The sequence below is a fragment of the Hyperolius riggenbachi genome, chromosome 9 (genome assembly GCF_040937935.1).
Source record: "Hyperolius riggenbachi isolate aHypRig1 chromosome 9, aHypRig1.pri, whole genome shotgun sequence".
NCBI lineage: Eukaryota > Metazoa > Chordata > Amphibia > Anura > Hyperoliidae > Hyperolius > Hyperolius riggenbachi.
Window position 1 is genome coordinate 115,411,698 of NC_090654.1, and position 21,225 is coordinate 115,432,922.

Sequence of the window (21,225 nt, forward strand, 5' to 3'; positions counted from 1 at the left end):
ATTTTTAATAACAATGAAACCGGTAGAAGTGTAAAAAAAAAATAATGAGAAAAAAAAAATAAGCAGAGCCATTGCAGTAATCACCTATTCAGAGGTTATCCCATCACTTTTGATAGTTAGCATTGGAGATGCCGATTATCTCATTCACTTGTAGGGACAACAATTAAAACCGCCATTTGTTAAATTAATTTACCTCCCTTCAAAGATGTAGTAGGAATGGTGGTATGTTCCTACCATTTAGAGGTCCCTCGCCCTGCTGCCGAAGTTACTCTGCCTAGCTACACTGCTCTTACTAGAAGCATTGCTTCTAAAGCCCCTGGCACTTGGGCAGGCTCTTTTGTGGACACCCTGTGTGCATCCTTCCCTCTTTCAAGTGTACTGTGCATAAAAAAAAAAAAATAACAGACATGCACAGAGCACTCGTGGTGGACGGATGCAGAGAGGTGACCACAAAAGAGCCTGCTCATGTTTTAGGGGCCTCAGAAGATATGCTGTTAGTAAGAGCAGTGTAGCGGGATGGAGTAAATTCCAGAGCGGAACAAGGGACCTCTAGTAGGTAGGAACGTATCTCCATTCCTACCTTATCTTTGAGTCACTTCAAAAATGACTGTTACATTTGTTGTCCCTATCAAGTGAATGAGCTAATCGCCATCTCTGATGCAATCACAAGCGACTGGATGCCCACTGAATAGGTCATTATTTTAACATCTGGTTTTTTTGTGTGTGTGTGTGGGGGGGGGGGTTAACACTTCTACTGCCTATCGGTTTAATTGTTCCTGTTATTTAAAAAAAAAATAGCTAATTCACTATAGTGCCCTTTAAGAAAAATACAATAAAAAAAAAAAAGAAAGTGCAGTTTAGTGTGATGGTACTTACCACTATTGAGGTGCATACACACATCAGACCATAGTCTTTGGAAAATGAAAGATCACAGACCAATTTTACCCCCTTCCATGTAGTATGAGAGCCATCCCTACACAGTCTATTCTATGGAGCTAAACTCCCCATCAGACAGAAATCTTTGCAAGATGCTGCACACAAAGATGCTGTACACATGCAACAGATCAGTATCTGCAAAAAATCTGTTCCTGCTAAATATTCGTTCCTGCAAAATACATTCATAGTCTATGATATCTGCAGATCCTCATACACACCTTGTTTAACAGACATTCATCTGCAGATCAGACAATCATCTGCAGATCTGAAGATCCATCCTGGTGGACCTGATCTGCAGATGAATGTCTGTTAAACAAGATATCATAGACTATGAATGCATTTTGCAGGACCAGATCTTTTGCAGATACTGATCTGTTACATGTGTACAGCATCTTTGTGTACGAGCATCTTGCAAAGATTTCTATCTGATGGGGAGTTCAGCTCAATAGAATAGACTGTGTAGGTATGGCTCACATACTACATGGAAGGGGGTAAAATTGGTCTGTGATCTTGCATTTTCCAAAGACTATGGTCTGATGTGTGTATGCACCCTTAGGAAGATGAAGGGTATGTTACACTTAATATATTTACAGAATACATGACAATGACTGAACAATGTTATTTCTAGGTAAGTTATATCCAGCTCTGCACAATGTCCTTTATTAAATACAGCAGGAGTACAATATATCATATTGAATACCGGTCTAGCTGCTTTGGACGGAGGAACCCTCCCCTGTAACATGGCCAGGCGATCCTCCATCTCTTGTACTGACGGGACAGGCTTTTGTGTGTCTTTCCGTAAAGCTTCTACCCTGGATTCTATTTCAGCTATTGAAGGAACAGCTCCTACAAAAGAAAATCATATTACTGTACCTGTATAAAGAAGAACAATATTGGCCTAACAATACTAAATCATATTTGGCTTGAAACCCGATAACACTTGCTGCTCTACAATGTTCCCTTCACTTTGTTGTATAACTATGATGCTAAAAATAAAATTACAAAAGCCGCTGTTATATTTTGGGTGTAATGACTGGTCTGGTGCATGGTGTTAACCCAGTGTGGCAGAATGTACCATACAGTATACAGGTCATAGCATATAGCACTTCAGCGAGTGATAGAGGAGACAGCAGCGTATCCACACATGGCACCCGAGCAGGAACGCAGAGGGGATGGGGCTGTGCGCGTGGAAGCTACGGGATCCTGAGACGTGTCCGCATGTTGAGGAGAGCCCACCTGTGGCCCACAAGCGGGGGTGAGCCTGTGGCGAAATTACTCCATGTTATTACAAAACGCCAGATGCATGCGAGTGTAATGCCTTTTTATATATAATAAATCTTATAGTTTTACACTATGAAAGGTTTTAATATTCTTGAGGTATATGGCCGATCGCACAATCTGCTAAACGATGGAAGCTTAATATAAGGTAGTCAAGGAGGAAGCTACAATTGCCAGGGAGGTGGGGGAGGACCCGGGAATGGTCCCAAGGTGCATAATGACCTTATAGGACAGTGAATGCCATACAAAGGGTGTGGTGATGGTGGTGGTGGTGGTGTTTGAAGAAAACTGTGATTCAAGATTTGATGCAAGCAAGCTTGAGTTCCATCCTATCCACTGCATCAGTTTCTATGACTGTTCCAAGGGGACTTTTATATGAACTTTATTTCACAGTTTATGAGGTTTGATGTGGGATATTCTCACATAACACTGATTTGTGTAGCGCTTCCTCAGTGGTGTGCATTTATTTTATGTCGTGAGGCAGCGAACCAAATCCTACACAGTGCGATGCGCGTTTGTGTTTGTTGGCATCTTGGTCGAATCTGCCCATCATCGCTAGATGTATGGCTACCTTCATTAGACTCGATAAGATCACAGACATAGTTTGTCTTTTTGTGGATTTCTTTGATCCATTCAATGAAATGTGTTTTTAAAACACTGTCTGGAGATCTGTCTATATGAACCAGCTTCAAAGTGAGTATATATGAATGTTTAGCAAATTTGCTTTATTTATAGTGTCTAGTATTAAAATATGTGAAATACTACAATGAAATGCTTTTAGTGACTGTTAATGTGTTTTAGTGACAGAATGTATTCTTCTGGATAAGATGTAATACTGCTTTGCGCCACAAGATGGTACTGTGACATTTGTCCAAAATAAAAGAAGAAATTGGCAATGGGCATATTTCCTAGATGGGGAAAACAATTGCTATTTACTGGATATTGACCAATTATATCACCTATTACAGTGACACAGTGCTATAAGATTTTCTCAACATAAAATAAACCTTCTCCTTTCCACTTTGTATTGTTCACTGCTGTATAAAAGTATAGATACTCTCCTACTCGCGGCCGCACTTCTGTGCTCTGATCTGCTGGATTTCCCACAGAAAGTCCTTTCCAGATCAATGTTCAATTGATGGAGGAAAGAAACTATCCAGAGGCTTCCCACTATTGAAGTAGGTATCTTTGTTTGTTTGTTTGTTTTTTCCCAAGACTCAATAATGTTTCAATAATCAAGGCCCCAGGAAATCTGGGCGCAGGGTAAAGCTGAAACATGGCTCACCCTGCTCCTGCAAAAGCCTTGGAGGTGTTAAATTACTATTCCCCCTCCAGGCCTCATTGACTCGGGGGTAAGACAAAATTCGGCTTCCAGCTATTGCTGTTTGCCGAATTATACTGTTTTTATCATAATTTGGGCTCAGTCTTTTGACAGCGTCTAAATTGCTGACTGAGCACCGCTATCGTAGGCGTGCCTCTCGTGATTGCGCTGCCACTGCCAGGAGTGAGCAGTTCAATTCTCTCTGATAATGAGAGGCTGACGCATGCGCAGAAGATCTTCTGGAGTGGAGAGCAGAGGCCTGGCTGGGAGCCGCACCATGGGACCTAACAGACTTCTAGGGGCTGGAAGAAGCCCCAGGCAAGTAAAACTTTTTTATTTTTAAATTGCCGGATGTATCCTTTAAAGTACTGGTCGTTAAGTGAATGGGCAATGCCTGTACTGTAGTTTATTTGCACGATCCCGATTTTTCCCATCGTTTAAGCCGACCCTGGAAGCAACATGCTGCTTTCAGGGTCATTTCCAAACGTGTCTCTGTGTCCCCTATGGGGTTGAAACCCGCCGGAAGCCGTCGACAGCTGGCCAATGTCAAATACTTTTCTGTACGCTTCCAGAAAAGCATTTGACTGACACGCCGGTAAACACCCGCGTGAACCAGGCCTAAGGCAATCCTGAATTGAAAAGAAAAAAAAAAAAAAAAAAAAAAAAATCGGAATGACATTTACTGTATATACTCAGCTATAAGTCGAGAAATTTAGGACTGACTCATAGTATAAAGTGTGGGTGGGGGAAGAGAATTGGCTTATACATGAGTAGTCCTACATTTCTTGCCTTATAGCCAGGAGGGCACCACTCTCTCCCCCTTCCTGGAATGATGAGGGCACCAGTGTACTTTAATCCTGCATTCCTCCCTCCCATCACCACCCAAAGGGAGAGCTGCCTCTCTCTATCCTCTCAATCCTCCCCCTGTGTAATTATATGCAGAGCGGGTGACGTAGCTGTCACTCACAGATCAATCGCCAGGTGCAGCATCCTCTCTCACTCATGCTGGTCTGTGAGCATATAGCGGTGCTATGGCTTCCAAAGTCACATGACACAGGTCAGCCAGAGCTATGCGAATGCTCACAGACCGGTGGGAGTACGAGAGACAAGAGGAAGCTGCGCCCGGCGATCGATCTGTAAATGGCTGCTTCCACTGAAGTAACTGCTTGTCAATTGCTCTGCATATACTGTAAGTACAAGATGGGGACAGATAAGAGGGTTCATGGCTGGGGGCCTGGAGGAGTTATTGGCTGCACTTGGGGGCCAGAATGGGTTAATGGCTACAATACTTTATTCAGTGTAGTCATTAACCCATTCTGGTCCCCAAATGCAGCCATTACCTTTGCTGGATAGACTAACACTTGAGAGATCAAAAAAAAAATCCAGCTGAAATATTGGGGTCGACTTATACACGAGGTCAACTTATATCCGAGTATATACAGTAAATGGCTTTTCTAGGTACATTACAATAAAGCCCGAGGTTTGCACATTGTTGCACTCACTTGGTTTACTTTCCTGCTTGAGTTTGTCAAGACGTGCAGCTATAGCTCTGTCTTCCGGAGACCAGCCCTGATACTTGTCTGTCCCTCCCTGTGACACTCCTGGTCCCATCTGCACCACTCTTTGCTGACTCTGCTTGGCCTCCAACGCTGCCACCCTCCTGAAACAAAGCTCATTAGTCACCATGATTTTTACACAAGAGAACTAGCTAATGATATTCTTATTTGTTAAGGACATTTAACATTTAGATGTATCCCTGACGTTGTGCAGTCACTAACTCAGTAACTTAGGTAATGTGATTGCACCATTTTTTTTTTTTTTGAAACAAAATTTATTTGGTTTTTCAAGAATTTTAACAGTCCTCACAGGGAGTCCAAAGTAATGAGGTTGTACAGGCATTAACACTTGCTCAAAGAGCTACACACAGTCAGGTAGAGTTTGGAAACTCCTGAAGAGAACAACCCCCCCTCCACCCCTTAACAGAAAACACTCCCACCCTCACTCACCCCCCCCCCCCCCTCCCCCCGTCACCATCCTATTTAGAATGAGTTTGAGTATTTATTTACAGGATACTCTACTTTCTGGAAGATTGGTTGCTGTGAGAGCCCTTAGCTTTTGTAGACTTATCAGATTTTTAGTTGGCCTAGTTCTCCTAGAAGATCTTTTTTCGCATACCATGAAGTGTACTTATAGGGTTTCATTATCTCTAGTATTTCAGTTCGTTTGTGGGAATATATTATGTAGTTTTTCCACATCTTAAAGAAACGTGTGGTGTATTTTTCTTTATGCATTTGAGTTTCTATGTTGTCTAGGTGGAAGATATGTAGAAGCTCCTGCTTGACATCCCATATGGATGGTAGACTTGAGTAGATCCATTTATTATATATTACTTTGCGGGCAGCTATTATGATCATGTGGGCTAAGCCTGGAAGTTGTTTACAAGGTTGTCTTTGGTTTGGTTGTGCGGACTTTTCTTGTGGACTATAGTTGAATAGACATAATTGTGGTGACATAGTAAGATTACATTTGCACATTGCTAGGACAAGATTTTGAACCCTGGCCCAAAAGATTTTTATAGGTGAGCACTCCCACAAACAGTGGAACATAGAGGCATCAGACCTAGAACATTTGGGGCAATATGGTTGATAGTTAGCTGGTCTATCCTTATATTTAATATTGAAGGCGTATTTCGCCCTATGTATCATTTTGAAATGTGATTCTCGCCATGTTTCGTCTGTGATAAGGGAACGGAGCAGATTATTACCTTCCAGGATGTTGTTACTTAGGTTTTCTATAGGTAAATCTTTAAGCCAAGCCGCAAAGCTGCCCTTCGCCTTTTTTTGTATGGATGTGTCAGCTATGTTTTTCTGGATCTCAGATAAAGACACTTTGAGTCTTTGTGGATTTAGGAATCTATCAAAATCATTTAGATTCATCACTTCGCCTATGTTGTCTACTATTTTCGATAGGTATGATTTCAGTTGAGCATAATATAAAAAATGGGTTCTAGGTATGCCGTATAAGGCTCTAAGTTCTATAAATGTGAACCATCTGTTCTTTCTAAAGTACCACAGGTTTCCCAGTTTTGAGACCCCTCTTTCTTCCCAATCAAGAAAGCCTTTATGCAATATACTAGGCGGAAAGCCTGGGTGACCCCATAGAGGCATGTACTTTGAAATGCTAGCTGGTTGTTTAAACCAAATGCGTAATGCTTTCCAAGTTGCCCAGGTATCCCTTACCATTCTACTATGTTTCAGCCTGACTGGTAGGTCTTTGTATGCTGTGTGAAGGACTGCCATCGGAGACCATGGTTCCATGTATGATTTTTCCAATTCGTAGTTGGAATAAGTACTAGACTTGCATTCCCAATCTCTAATGTGTCTGAAAAGACACGCTAGATTATAAGAGCGAATATTAGGTAGATTAAGCCCACCTTTATCCTTAGGAAGTTGCAATTTAGTGTAAGCTATTCTGATTTTGCGACCTCTCCATAAAAATCTATTAAAGGCTCTCTCCATCAGTTTAACATCGCCATGCTTCAGCAGGAGTGGAATTGTTTGGAGTGGGAACAATAATTTCCCGAAGCAAACTGATTTAATGACTGCGGCTCTTCCCATTAAATTTAGTGGGAGGTTTTCCCACCTTTGTAGTAGTTGGGTAATTTCCTTGAACAATGGCTTATAGTTAAGGTCATATAGGGAGTGTGGGTCTCTTGATAGTTTGATGCCAAGGTACCTCACCTGTTGTTTTATGGGAACAGGGGATATAGCTGATAGTGTAGAGCGCTCAGCCCGTGTGGATAGTTGTAAGAGCTCGCTCTTTTCTAAATTTACTTTAAATCCACTGTATCTCCCTATTTTGTCAATAATGCCTAGTACCTTGGCTAATTCTTCCTGGGGTCTGGACATAAAGAGAAGCATATCATCCGCAAATACGGCTTGAGAAACCTCAGTGTTATTAATTGAGATACCTGTAATTTGTATTTGTAGAGTACGCAACAGGGGCTCTAGGGCCAAATTAAATAGGAGAGGGGATAAAGGGCAGCCTTGTCGGGTGCCCTTCTGTAGGTGTATTTTGGGGGACAAAAAGCCTGGGGTATGTATTTGAGCAGTTGGGCCATCATGTAGAGCCTTTATTAAATGTTGGAAGGGGCCAGTGATTCCCATCTGTTGAAGTACATTCTCAAGCCACAGCCAGCGAACATTGTCAAATGCTTTTTCAGCATCTAGTAGTAATATGACATGTTCCCTGGCTGTGTCCGGATAGGCTTTAGCATGGTCCAGAACAGTGATCACTTTACGTAAATTCATGACCGCAGAGCGATTTTTGATAAATCCTGCTTGTGTTGGGCTTACCAGTTTGTGCATTAGACCCGCCAGCCTATCCGCCATGATCTTGGTAAGAATCTTGATATCTTGGTTAATTAGAGATATTGGCCTATAGGCTGCCGGGTCCACTGGATTTTTGCCCTGTTTTGGGATTAATTTGATGTGAGCCATTCTTGCTGACGGAGGCATTACCCCTTTTTGAATTATGTCGTTGAACATATTCTGCAGGGAGGGAACTACTTCTGCTTTCAACATTTTGAAAAATTCTGCCGTAAACCCATCAGGTCCTGGAGCTTTGTAATTTTTCAGGTCTTTGATAGTGTCTAGTATTTCATTCTGTGTCACTTCTGTATTTAATATTAGTAAATCTGACTCATTTAATGAAGGCAGCTTTGCTTCCTGAATCAATGATTCAAGGACAATTGTTTGGGGTGGAATAGTTCCCTCACTGTAGAGCTGTGCGTAGTATCTCTGAAATCGGTCAGCTATTTTTTGAGGGTCTGTCAAGAGTGATCCTGTTTCATCTGTTATAGAGAGAATATTATTAGATGGTTTAGAGCCTTTAATAATGTTGCTTAGCATTTTGCTCATCTTGTTTCCGAATCGCCTGAACCTAATTTCTCTATATGTTCCATTTAGTAATTCTTTGTTTTTAAGCCATTTATCTACCTCTAATTTCTTTTTTAGCCATTGCAGTTTGTTTTCTTGATTGGGAAGAGACTGGAAATGTATCCAGGCTTCTCTGACTTCCTTGACTGCACTGGAGTATGATAAGTTAGCCTCTTTCTTTTTTCCTGCCATGTATGCAATTATTCTCCCTCTCAGTACTACTTTCGCCGTTTCCCAGTATAGACTAGGTTGGGAGATGTGTATTTTATTATTTTCTTGAAAATCTAACCACCATTGTTGTAGCAGACTAGCGAATTGCTCGTCTTGATAAAGTTGTGTAGGGAACCTCCAGATAATGTCTGATCCCCTGGGAGTCTCATCTCTCAGAGTAAGCGTGATGGGGGTGTGGTCAGATATAACCATATCTTTTATATCAGCAACTGTAGTTCTTTGTACAATTTTGTCTGAGGTTAGAAACATGTCCAGTCTGGACCAGACATCATGTGGAGGGGAGAAGAAGGTATAGGTTCTGTCACATGGATGAGTTAGGCGCCAAACATCCACTAATTTGGTATCTTGCATAAAAGCTGCAAGTCGATCTGACTTTTTCTGATATAGGGCTGGTGCTTTGCGGGTCCCTGATCTATCTTCCTTGGTATTGGGAACTGCATTATAATCTCCAGCAACTATCCAACTTGATGACATATCATTTAAAATTAAAGCATTGATCTCTGACAAGAATGTGTCATTATCTTCATTGGGCCCATAGACATTTAGGACATTTGTAATTTCCCTTCCTGCTTGTATGCGAATTCTTATCCATCTGCCTTCCGTATCAGCTTGGTGATCTATTATTGTTCCTTTGAAATTTTTATGAAAGAGCACTAAGACCCCAGCTTTTCTGTCACGTGAGGGCGAACCCAGAATTTTTCCAACCCAGTGCTTTTTCATGAAGGGGAACTGTGAGTCTGTCAGGTGTGTTTCTTGTAGTAATGCAACGTCTGTCTTTAACTTTTTAAGATGACGCAATACCATATTTCTTTTATGAGGGGATCTAAGGCCCTTCACATTCCAACTACAAAAATTTAGTCCCATGTATAAGGTTTAAGATACCTGTGGTCAGATGTAGTAAGAATTCGCATTGAGTTATCCCAACCATAACAGCAGAATTATTAATCCCTATAGGACGGTGACCCCCTGTTTCGCTGGCAAACAGTGCGAGCGAACCTAACCCTTCCCCGAACCATCTGAGTACTTTTAAATTGTATATCTTATCTATTTTCAGTATTAAAAATACCAAAACTAATATAATTAGGATCAGAGTCATCAAAAACAACGTGTCTTCACTTCTTCCCCTAGTGGGGGACATCGAGCTATGTCTAAACTCAGCAAGCTTCCAGATCCCATCAAGTCTGTCAGCCTTTCTATATATCGTCAAGTTCAGCAGTCCAGTTCAACAAATGGATTGATAGAGTTTGACGAGAGAATAAAGAAAACCATGAACTTGGTGCTGTGAGGAGCAGCGCCATAGATAATTTGAAAGAAAACATAAGGAGAATTGGCAACAGATGCTATACTTGCAAAGTTCAGGATTTCCCGCATCTTCAGCTGGAGGTGAAGATTCTGGGTCCGCGGTTTTTCTGAGGTGCTGATCAGCATCATGTGAGTTCTTAAAGGTGTGGGTTTCTCCTTTGTTATCTGTGACTTTTAAGGTTGCTGGGTACAGCAAGGTAAATTTCCACTGACGTCTGACACATTCAGCGCATGCAGAGTTAAATTTTTGTCGCATTTTAGAGACTTCTAAAGAGAAGTCATTGAAAAGTCTAATCCTCTGCCCTTCAAACTCCAGCAGTTGCCCGTTCTGTCGAAAAGCTCTAAGGATGGCTGTTTTCTCGGCGTAGTCCAGATACTTGACCATTATTATTCGTGGGCCTTTTTTGTTTTCTGCTGATTGTGGGGGACCCACTCTGTGAGCTCTCTCTACTTTGTAAGGGCCCTCTAGTCCCAAAAGTTCAGGGATAGTTTCCGCACAAAACTTGGGTAAGAAGGTAGCTGTATAGGATTCTGGCAATCCTACCACTCTCAGGTTGCTGCGCCTAGATCTGTTTTCCAGATCTTGAAGCTTTTCATGCATCTCCCTGTTTTCTTTCAGAAGCTTTTCTTGGGTGTCTTTCTGGGATGTACAATCATCTTCTAGCGTGGAAATACGTTTTTCAGCTTGTGTTAGTCGTGAAGTATGTGCCTGCAGTTCTTTATGTACTTTTTTCAAGGATTGCGTGACTGCATCTTGTATCATAGACTCTAAGTCAGGCCTGAGTTGTGTGACTACTGCTTTTGCTATTTTCATGTAACGTGCGCTTGACTCACTTCTTTCTGAAGCTGCGTCCGAGTCAGAGTCCCATCCTTGGGCTTGTGTAGTCTCGTCCCATTCAAGTTCCCCCGCAGTATTACGGGTATTGCGGGTCGGGGATTGCCGGCGGCCTTCCTTGTTTTTTGCCATCTTGGGAGTTTTATCTGCGGCGCGTTTGTCTCGCTTGTCAGATCGCGTGAGATACCGGTCCATCAGCGGTCTTACTCCTCTACGGTCTCCCAACAGCGTGTCCCCAACAGCTCAGGTTGTGTGGGCGCTTTAGTTGGCTGAAAGGCTGCACACTTTGGGATCGGTCTCAGGAGCTCTTCACTCTAGCCGCTTCCCTCCAGGGCGCCGGAACCGGAAGTCAGATTGCACCATTTTATGTCTGTAGAGAGTTCCACCAATGCATAAATATTTTGCAGTTGCTGCCATTAGAAGAGGGTCATTAAAGTGAGACGCTGATGGTTGAAATGTGAGAGCTGGTTTTGTAGAACCCTGCAGTTCTTGGTTTCCCTGCTGTATCACTTCTAATGCCCCTTTTCCACGGTAAGCTGAAGGCTGAGAATTCACCTCCTGTTAGCTGCTTCCGTGCACAGACTCACTTGCTATAGCTTGGCACATACTCTGGAAGAGCAGCTCCCCTATTGGCTCAGGTGAGTCAAGTCGCTTTTTTTGCTACCGGGTAACACCACCACATCATAGTTTTGCACCTGCGGTGGCGTTACCCAGCAGAGAAAGAAAAAGTAACATGGCGTTACCAAACACTGCCATTTTGCTGCATTAAACGCAACCGATAGGCGCTTATGGCCATTTTTATGGAATTGTGTGTGTACCTTGCCTCCATGGTTCATCATGTAATTAGACCACAGTGTGGGTGCCACAACATGTCCAACCGATTGATGTATCGATCAATGTCAAGATGAAGTCAGTCAGAGGGATCGATCAGACATGCTGGAAAATCTCGGTCGCAAGTGGTCGATTGGGTGCGCAGTGGTAACGGCATTCGATATCATGACAACTGATGAACCCCTGACCAGTGGTCCCCTCGGGTAAAATGTCCCCCTGGGCTTATCTGCAGTGTTTTCAAATCTCACCTCTTCGCCAGTAAGCCTCCTGATCTCCTCCGCCGTCACCGCGAGCATGTGTACCATGTGGTACTAGATACGTGTGCAACGTCATAACACAAGCCTGATGCCACATGGTACACCTGATTGTGGCGACACGCACATGGCGGAGAGGGCCAGAATTTGCCCCGGGGGATTGATTTTACAGAGCACTGGCACCAGAAAGACATTTTTATACATAGGGGCGGTCAGGCAGGCAGCAGACCTAGACCGATTTTGGATGGATTTCATGATGAAATCTATTGAAAATTGGTCTGTGGGCAACAGAGACCTATCTGATCGAATATGATCTGTCTCATGGTCGACCTGCCCATACATCACCTGACTTATGGGCATCATAAGCAAGTTTCATCTTAATGTATAACGCAGTCCTACTGCTGTGCACATCTTGCCGCTCCGTGCACAGTAGCGAGTGGAGGCTCTCATCTGTCTCCTGCGTTGCGCGGCTCACGTCAGTGACGTGTTCCGCAAGGCTTCAGGAAGTGCATGTCTGCACCACGAGAGCCTGGCGCGGTCCGTGGAAGGCCTCACGGTGACAGAGCAGAGGCCCGTGTGTCTCCAGCATACGCCTCGGTGACTGAAGTCAGACTATGTCAGTCAGGCAAGGCCCTCTGATATCGTGAGAGTGCAGGGGGCTGGCTATGACATATGTGTCTAACATATACATATCTGATATATATATATCGTTTTTATCAATTTGTCCTCATACTTCTGGGTGCCCCTCGCCAATCTGTCACTTGCCATCTCTCTCCCTTTTCATAGCAGGTCTGTACTGCACTCCAACACAGAGCTGCCATCCCAAGTACTCACCACATTGCCATTTATGAGAAGACAGGAATAAGAAACCCCTTTGTTTTCTTAGTAATCTGATTTGTGTACTAGTGTATTTCACTAAACACCCCACAGGCTGCTTCTGCCTATGCAATGCCAATACCCTGACACCCCCCTCCTCCATGGACATCGCTGTAATTTGCAGGAATGATCTGCATAGCACTGATGTGGCAAGAAAAGTCCTCCTTTCCAGTCATGTGCTGGATGCCGATTCCCGATACTGCAGCCAGAGGATGAGGGGTCCCAGCAACACACTACAAATCCTGGCCCATCGCACACAGATACCGGCAGGTGGAGGGGTCCCAGCAACACAGCTTTCACCTGTGTAATGCTGAAGGAATGCAGGCAGTATCACATGTGTAGTGCTGCAGGGATGCAGGCGGCCCCTACTGTGTAGTGCTGCAGGCGGCCCCTACTGTGTAGTGCTGCAGGGATGCAGGTGGCCCCTACTGTGTAGTGCTGCAGGGATGCAGGTGGCCCCTACTGTGTAGTGCTGCAGGGATGCAGGCGGCCCCTACTGTGTAGTGCTGCAGGGATGCAGGCGGCCCCTACTGTGTAGTGCTGCAGGAATGCAGGCGGCCCCTACTGTGTAGTGCTGCAGGGATGCAGGCGGCCCCTACTGTGTAGTGCTGCAGGGATGCAGGCGGCCCCTACTGTGTAGTGCTGCAGGCGGCCCCTACTGTGTAGTGCTGCAGGCGGCCCCTACTGTGTAGTGCTGCAGGCGGCCCCTACTGTGTAGTGCTGCAGGCGGCCCCTACTGTGTAGTGCTGCAGGCGGCCCCTACTGTGTAGTGCTGCAGGGATGCAGGCGGCCCCTACTGTGTAGTGCTGCAGGAATGCAGGCGGCCCGTACTGTGTAGTGCTGCAGGAATGCAGGCGGCCCGTACTGTGTAGTGCTGCAGGAATGCAGGCGGCCCCTACTGTGTAGTGCTGCAGGAATGCAGGCGGCCCCTACTGTGTAGTGCTGCAGGGATGCAGGCGGTCCCAACTGTGTAGTGCTGCAGGGATGCAGGCGGTCCCAACTGTGTAGTGCTGCAGGGATGCAGGCGGTCCCAACTGTGTAGTGCTGCAGGGATGCAGGCGGTCCCAACTGTGTAGTGCTGCAGGGATGCAGGCGGTCCCAACTGTGTAGTGCTGCAGGGATGCAGGCGGTCCCAACTGTGTAGTGCTGCAGGGATGCAGGCGGTCCCAACTGTGTAGTGCTGCAGGGATGCAGGCGGTCCCAACTGTGTAGTGCTGCAGGGATGCAGGCGGTCCCAACTGTGTAGTGCTGCAGGGATGCAGGCGGTCCCAACTGTGTAGTGCTGCAGGGATGCAGGCGGTCCCAACTGTGTAGTGCTGCAGGGATGCAGGCGGTCCCAACTGTGTAGTGCTGCAGGGATGCAGGCGGTCCCAACTGTGTAGTGCTGCAGGGATGCAGGCGGTCCCAACTGTGTAGTGCTGCAGGGATGCAGGCGGTCCCAACTGTGTAGTGCTGCAGGGATGCAGGCGGTCCCAACTGTGTAGTGCTGCAGGGATGCAGGCGGTCCCAACTGTGTAGTGCTGCAGGGATGCAGGCGGTCCCAACTGTGTAGTGCTGCAGGGATGCAGGCGGTCCCAACTGTGTAGTGCTGCAGGGATGCAGGCGGTCCCAACTGTGTAGTGCTGCAGGGATGCAGGCGGTCCCAACTGTGTAGTGCTGCAGGGATGCAGGCGGTCCCAACTGTGTAGTGCTGCAGGGATGCAGGCGGTCCCAACTGTGTAGTGCTGCAGGGATGCAGGCGGTCCCAACTGTGTAGTGCTGCAGGGATGCAGGCGGTCCCAACTGTGTAGTGCTGCAGGGATGCAGGCGGTCCCAACTGTGTAGTGCTGCAGGGATGCAGGCAGTCCCAACTGTGTAGTGCTGCAGGGATGCAGGCGGTCCCAACTGTGTAGTGCTGCAGGGATGCAGGCGGTCCCAACTGTGTAGTGCTGCAGGCGGTCCCAACTGTGTAGTGCTGCAGGCGGTCCCAACTGTGTAGTGCTGCAGGCGGTCCCAACTGTGTAGTGCTGCAGGCGGTCCCAACTGTGTAGTGCTGCAGGCGGTCCCAACTGTGTAGTGCTGCAGGCGGTCCCAACTGTGTAGTGCTGCAGGCGGTCCCAACTGTGTAGTGCTGCAGGCGGTCCCAACTGTGTAGTGCTGCAGGCGGTACCAACTGTGTAGTGCTGCAGGCGGTACCAACTGTGTAGTGCTGCAGGCGGTACCAACTGTATGGTGCTGGAAGGATGCAGGAGATCTCACTTGCGTAGTGCTGCAGGGGTGCAGGAGCTCTCATCACATATAGTGCTGCAGGCCTGCGGAGTCTCAGAGCTAAGGAAGGACTCTAAGTTGCTGCCTCAAGTTTTCATCAGTGCATTTATGCATTACATTAATAGCCATTTGTTTTGATAAATTCACAATGCACTGCAGTAACATTTACAAACATGACAGAAAATGACATCATACTAGCAATGTGATAGTATGATGTTATTTTCTGTTGATGTATGTTTGTAAATGTTACTGTACATTGTGAAGTTAGCGCTAAATGTTGATTTTAATCGTGAATCGAAATCGCAATTTCTGACAGAAATCGTGCAATTCAATATTTTCCTAAAATCGTTCAGGCCTACTCCCTAGTACCTGCATAGTACTGTCTGTACAGTTTACAGATCCAGCCTACTGCTCTGTGTCACCCTGTGAAAACTGTGGCTCCAGTCTTCATTTCCTGCCAACACTCCACTCACACTAATGCAGAGGAATAGGGATGCTCAATCAGAGGTTTATACATTCAGGGGAGGCAAATGTTTTAAGTTTGGAATTGGGCCAATTAAAAGCAATTCGATCCAATTCTAAGCTGCATAAATGAACATAAAATCTGAATAACTATAAGCATCACATTCACATCTGCCATCTCTTCAGAGCACAGATGGCCAATGAGATGCGAATACATCTGGCGAGCATGCAAAATGAATGCATCTTGTAGCTGGAACATTCAATATTCTCAGGAAGTGCTTTCGGTTGGCCCATTTCTAAGCTGCTTACAATCTGCATTCAAGACAGAATTATTAGCATCTCACTGACCATCTGTAAAGCACAGCAAATGGAGAGGTGTCCACAATCTATACAGGACTGCAGCATGGGTAACTGTCAGCAGTACAGAATGGCACAAGATCCATACATTCAGAGATCTGTCAGCTGTCACAGTGCCTGGGGGCGGTGAATATATCTACCGTGTTTCCCCAAAAATAAGACACTGTCTTATACTAATTTTTGCTCCAAAAGATGTGCTAGGGCTTATTTTCAGAGGATGTCTTATTTTTGGGGAAACACTGGTAGTTTTCCTATACAGAATGTATATACTGCATGCCATGCTGAAACACAAGCAGCATACACAGAGCTTGTGGTTTGCAGATATTGGCTCTCACTTACAAGAAATTGATTCTGCTGATTATGTGGGTAAGTCTCTATCTTGCTTTCAGGCTCCCCAAACCTATGATAGGATAAGCTGTGTGTCCTGGGAAAAGGTGAAGAAGTGAAGTGCTGCTGATGCTTATCACCACAGATCAGGAGGGCTGGCTCCAACAAAACCACAAATTGCCTGACACATATACAGGACTGTAGAACTCACATTATACCGCTGCTCTCCTGTATCCAGGCTTTGTATTGAGCGTGACTTGCTGGGGTCATGCAGGCTTGTTCCTAGGGCTTACATTCAGGGGATGTCTTATATTTCAAGCATGCTAGGAATTCCTGCTAGGCCTTATTATCAAGGGATGTCTTACTTTAGGGGAAACACAATAGTTGTGGACCACCACTCTAAAGCTGTATATATACACACGTTACGTATGTGATCTGCAACCGACACTGTGCACATTACTATAGACATGTTAATTCAAAGCCTGCATGCAGTGAGTTAGACTAGAGCAACACAATACAATGCAGAGAAGTGAACAGCTCCACAGAATTGTATGAGCAGTGAGTACACATGCACATTTTTTCTGCAATGCAAGGGATATAGGGATAGATGAACGAAACTGCGGTGACACTGCCCTGCACAGGCAGCGCGCGGCAATATTACCCTTACTTCTACCAGTAAGTACCATGAATTATGCTATTAGCACAGCTGTGGTACTCAGGTAGTGTGACCATTGATATAGTAATGCTTGGTATTAATGAGCATTATCGTTACCACAGCAATAGTCACGCTACTCGAGAACAACAGGGCGCGCTCATAGAGTAACTCACGGTGATTACTGGTGGAAGTAAGAGTAATATTGCCATGCACTGTCTGTGCACGCCAATACTACTGATGTTGCCTGCGCTAGCATGCTCTCACGCATGTTCATGCATGCGCAGTACAGAGCCTCCCATCTTCAGGAGAACGCTGGCTCCTGAAGACTTCCAAAGCCTCCCGCAGCAGGAAATACAGACGGAGGAGCCAGAACATGGGGAGCGTGAGAGGAGCGGGAAGGCTCTATAGGACCCAGAGCCTTCCCTCTCCTTAGGTAGGTATTTGTTTTTTCTTCACACTAACTTTAGGGAAAGTGAAACCCTGGCTAAAACTGATTCTATTATTACTGCATGTAATGGGGAAATGTATTACCAATACCTGTATCAGATTCAAGTATTACAGCCACATTCATTTATAACTGTTAGTAGAAAAACGTGCATACTGTACCTCACGTCAGCATGGTAACGCTTACCATGAAAAAACACTGCAGATGTACATACAATGCTAGTGGCTGTGTGTGACATACACTTTTCACTCAGAGTATCGTAAGTATCAATCCAACCGTAAACTACATTTTACAAAATGTGTATATGCTTGGTCAGACCATCCATGTAAAATGATCCGCTATGTATTTGAATACAATGCTTGAAAACTTACTTCTTGTAATTCTCTGGTGGAGACCATTTAGATGAATTATTTCGCTGATCCCCTCTGAAAAACAACAAAATAATACAAGACTTTTAGAGAGCCTGAAAAATGACAGGCCAATGTATAAAGCTGATTGTCTCATGCAGTAATCTAGTGTCTGTACAGCTGTCCCATGATGTTGTATAGTGATCAGTCATAAGAGAACTAAGTGTCAAAGAAGTGAATTATTCTCCAAACTATGGGCACTGCTCACTCATCCACTGCTCAATGTCCATCTTCCACCCTCCACAGCATGTCTCTACAGAAATAATTCCTAAAGCTAAATAAACTTCATTGTTATATGAAGTTGTCTTTATTGAGGTAAAAACACCAGTTTTTTTTATTTTTAGTTGATTTTATTGTAGTTTTATTCACCTCTAAGTGCCTCTTTCCTCGCTTCATGCTTTTCACCCTCCTTTTGAGGTTTGAGATTGGTCTCATGTGGCCTAGCCACACCTAGTGCCATTTGTTTCCTCAAGAGTGCGACCACATCCAGATTACTCTGGACACCCGGGTGGAGTCTAATTTGTGCATCGCCACATGCATCAAGTGGGCGGGTGGGTGGTTGGTTGGTTGTCTCCCAACCCGCCCCCCCCCCCAACCCATTGTGGGTATCTTTTTCAGTGCAGGTATTTGGGCGTAGCCGCTGCCACCATAGGCTGAAATAAAAATTACGACTATAGTGGCGCACAGTGAGCAACTTCGGCGCCATCAGAAGACGGAGCTGAAGTTACTTTTAAAACACAATAATTCAGACCTCCAGCAACAGCTGGAAGCTGAATTACATCATTACCTACCATCCACATTGACCTAGAGGGGAATTAGTAATTAATGCCGCCAGGACTTGTGCAGGAGCAGGATAAGCCATATATTGGCTGTATCCTGCACCCAAGTCTCCCAGTGGCTATTTCATAGGTACGTGTCAAGCCTCCTTTTCCCTCTATGATGGTGTCTGTACTTATGCTCACCTGCTGATGGATTCATGACATTTCTTGCAGACCTTCTGCTTGGCATTGCCGTATGCTGGGAGAATGGCAGTGAACCCCAGGCATCCGGCACAGAAGGCGTGCCCACAGGATTTACAGCCACACTGCAAAAAGGATACATGAATGTAAATCAGCCTTTAGAAATCCACCTCATGGAAAATACAGTAAAAGCAGAAAAACAATATCCTGTAAAGAAGAAAGTGCAAATTCAACTGTTCAGTTATTATTCTGAGTGGATTTTCTGAGATGACTGCTTTGTCCTGCCCTTTCTGGTAACAAGTAGGGAAGATACCCACTACCCTTCCCAGGATTAGAAGTAGCTTAGATGCACAGAAGGTGCTGGGATACTTACTGAACAAAGTAAAGCAGGGGAAGAGGTGACATAGGGCCAGCATGAGCTTTCTTAGAGAGGAAATTATGTGCTAAAAAAAAAAAACAACCTCAGCGTTTCGTGAAACACAGAAAACCGCAAAATCGGACGGTGAATGCATCCTATGTTATTAATAGGATAGGATGCGTTCACACCTTCACTGTCACACTGTCAGTGAACGCAACTGGCACAGATTGGACCACAAATGCAAAGTTGCAACAAAGTTGCATTTTTCCACAACTGTGTCACATCCACGCAGCAAACACAAGTCGGACACAATGGAAGCCTATAGGAACGGACGCCAAGCTGGGCACCGCATGGAAAATACTCACCTGTCTCATGGATTTAATTACGCCACTGTTTGGTCCACTACAGGGGATCGGAGACCAAAATAATCATGGGGCACCCCAGTGGTTTGTACCAATGGGACCAATCAGAATCCTCCCTATTGCTAGGTAGAATTTACATTGATTTTTTACAATCTTCTGGTGTCCGATCAGTTTCAGGGTAAGCAGCGGATGGCCACAAATAGTACGGCAGACAAGGAAATGGGTAGTGACGCGAATGCGGTGGATGCAAAATGGCCCATACATGAAATGGCAGCGTATCCCGAATAGTTACGCTTACCATGCTTTTTCTGCGCCCACTCAGGCCCGGATTTACATCACAGGAGCCTGTAGGCACAGTAGTCCTCACCCTCCATAAAAAACGCTATAAATACCTGCCGAACAGCACTGCAAGTGAGCTGGTTGACCCCGCTGTCACTTCTCCCTTAGTTCCCTTGTTGTTATAGGCCCCTTAGTCACAGGTACTCCTTACCAGGGCTGTGGAGTCGGTCCAAAAATCCACCGACTCCGACTCCTCAGTTTAGGATTCCACCGACTCCGACTCCTCTAATTTGCATATTACAATTTTGTTGATTAAAAGTATGTAACATGAAATTCGTCTCTTAACTGCCAACGCTTAGGAATTTTACAAGACAACTGAAGTGAGAAGGATATGTAGACTACTATATTTATTCCCTTTAGACTAAAACTAGTCCTTGGTAAGAGTACTTGTAAAAGGTGCAAACCGGAACAAAGAACATCTATCAGGCCCTAGGCAATGTAAGTGTGGGTACATGTAAGAATGATGTGCAGGTACTCTGCAGGGGAATGAGGAGATTGTAAACAGACAACACCTCTGTGTTCAATGTGCACAGCATTCTCAGTGGATACCCTGCACCTCTGTGGGGAGTGCATATGTAGAGTATAGTACTACTGTGTAACAAAGTAAACCTGAAACAGATGAAATTAAAGTTTTATACATACCTGGGGCTTCCTCCAGCTGCCTTCAGAATAATCAGTCCCTCGTTGTCCTCCTCCACCACCTGGATCTTCTGCTATGAGTCCAGGTACTTGAGCCAGTCAGGAGCATACTACACCTGTGCAGCACTATTGCGCAGGTGCAGAATGTTCCTGGCTGTGGGAGCGGCATGCGGCCGGACAGCGCTGACTGGCTGAATTACCAGGACTCATAGCAGAAGATCCGGGTGGTGGAGGACAGTGAGGGACTGATTAGCCTAAAGGGGGCTGGAGGAAGCCCCAGGTATGTATAAAACTTTACTTTTCATCCGTCTCAGTTACCCTTTAATTTGTAGTCACCAAACCAAATTTTAATAACATATCAAATTTCATCAGCAAAGGGAGTGCATACATTTGCATAAATCAGCATCAATGCAGAATTATTTCCATCTCGTTGACCATCTCTATTAGTGACACAGCTACACATCAGGCTTTATTCTTACAGCATAGATGTTATTTAGTATATATAAGAGATTCCTGTGTACACATCATATATACAGTCACAATCAGATATGTATATCTGACCTTAAAAATACGGGGACTGCTTTATTGAAGCAGCACAAGTAACTAATTTTGATTGGTTTATTTCATTTTTGTGGACTAAGCACAGCTATTACTGTATATATACATTATTTTTAATGACTATTATCTGAGAAATATAACATTTTATCATATTTTCTATTTTAATTACAGTTACAAATTCATTAGGAGTCGGAGTCGGTGCATTTTTTCCCGACTCCGACTCCAGGCACCCAAAATTGCCCGACTCCACGACTCCGACTCCACAGCCCTGCTCCTTACTACTAGGTAGCCAGAGTTATCTGTCCTCAT

The 21,225-nt window shown here is 44.9% G+C and overlaps 1 protein-coding gene across 1 annotated transcript in view; it reads right to left on the bottom strand.

The window, feature by feature from the left end:
* Positions 1-21,225, bottom strand: part of ZFYVE19 (zinc finger FYVE-type containing 19) — a 62,781-nt gene that overhangs the window by 31,121 nt on the left and 10,435 nt on the right. The window contains exons 3-6 of the mRNA XM_068253381.1: positions 18,664-18,785; positions 17,666-17,719; positions 5,038-5,195; positions 1,637-1,782 (exon numbers count right to left, since the gene is read on the bottom strand). Coding sequence (XP_068109482.1) covers positions 1,637-1,782; positions 5,038-5,195; positions 17,666-17,719; positions 18,664-18,785 — 480 coding nt within the window. The remainder of the gene's footprint in view (positions 1-1,636; positions 1,783-5,037; positions 5,196-17,665; positions 17,720-18,663; positions 18,786-21,225) is intronic.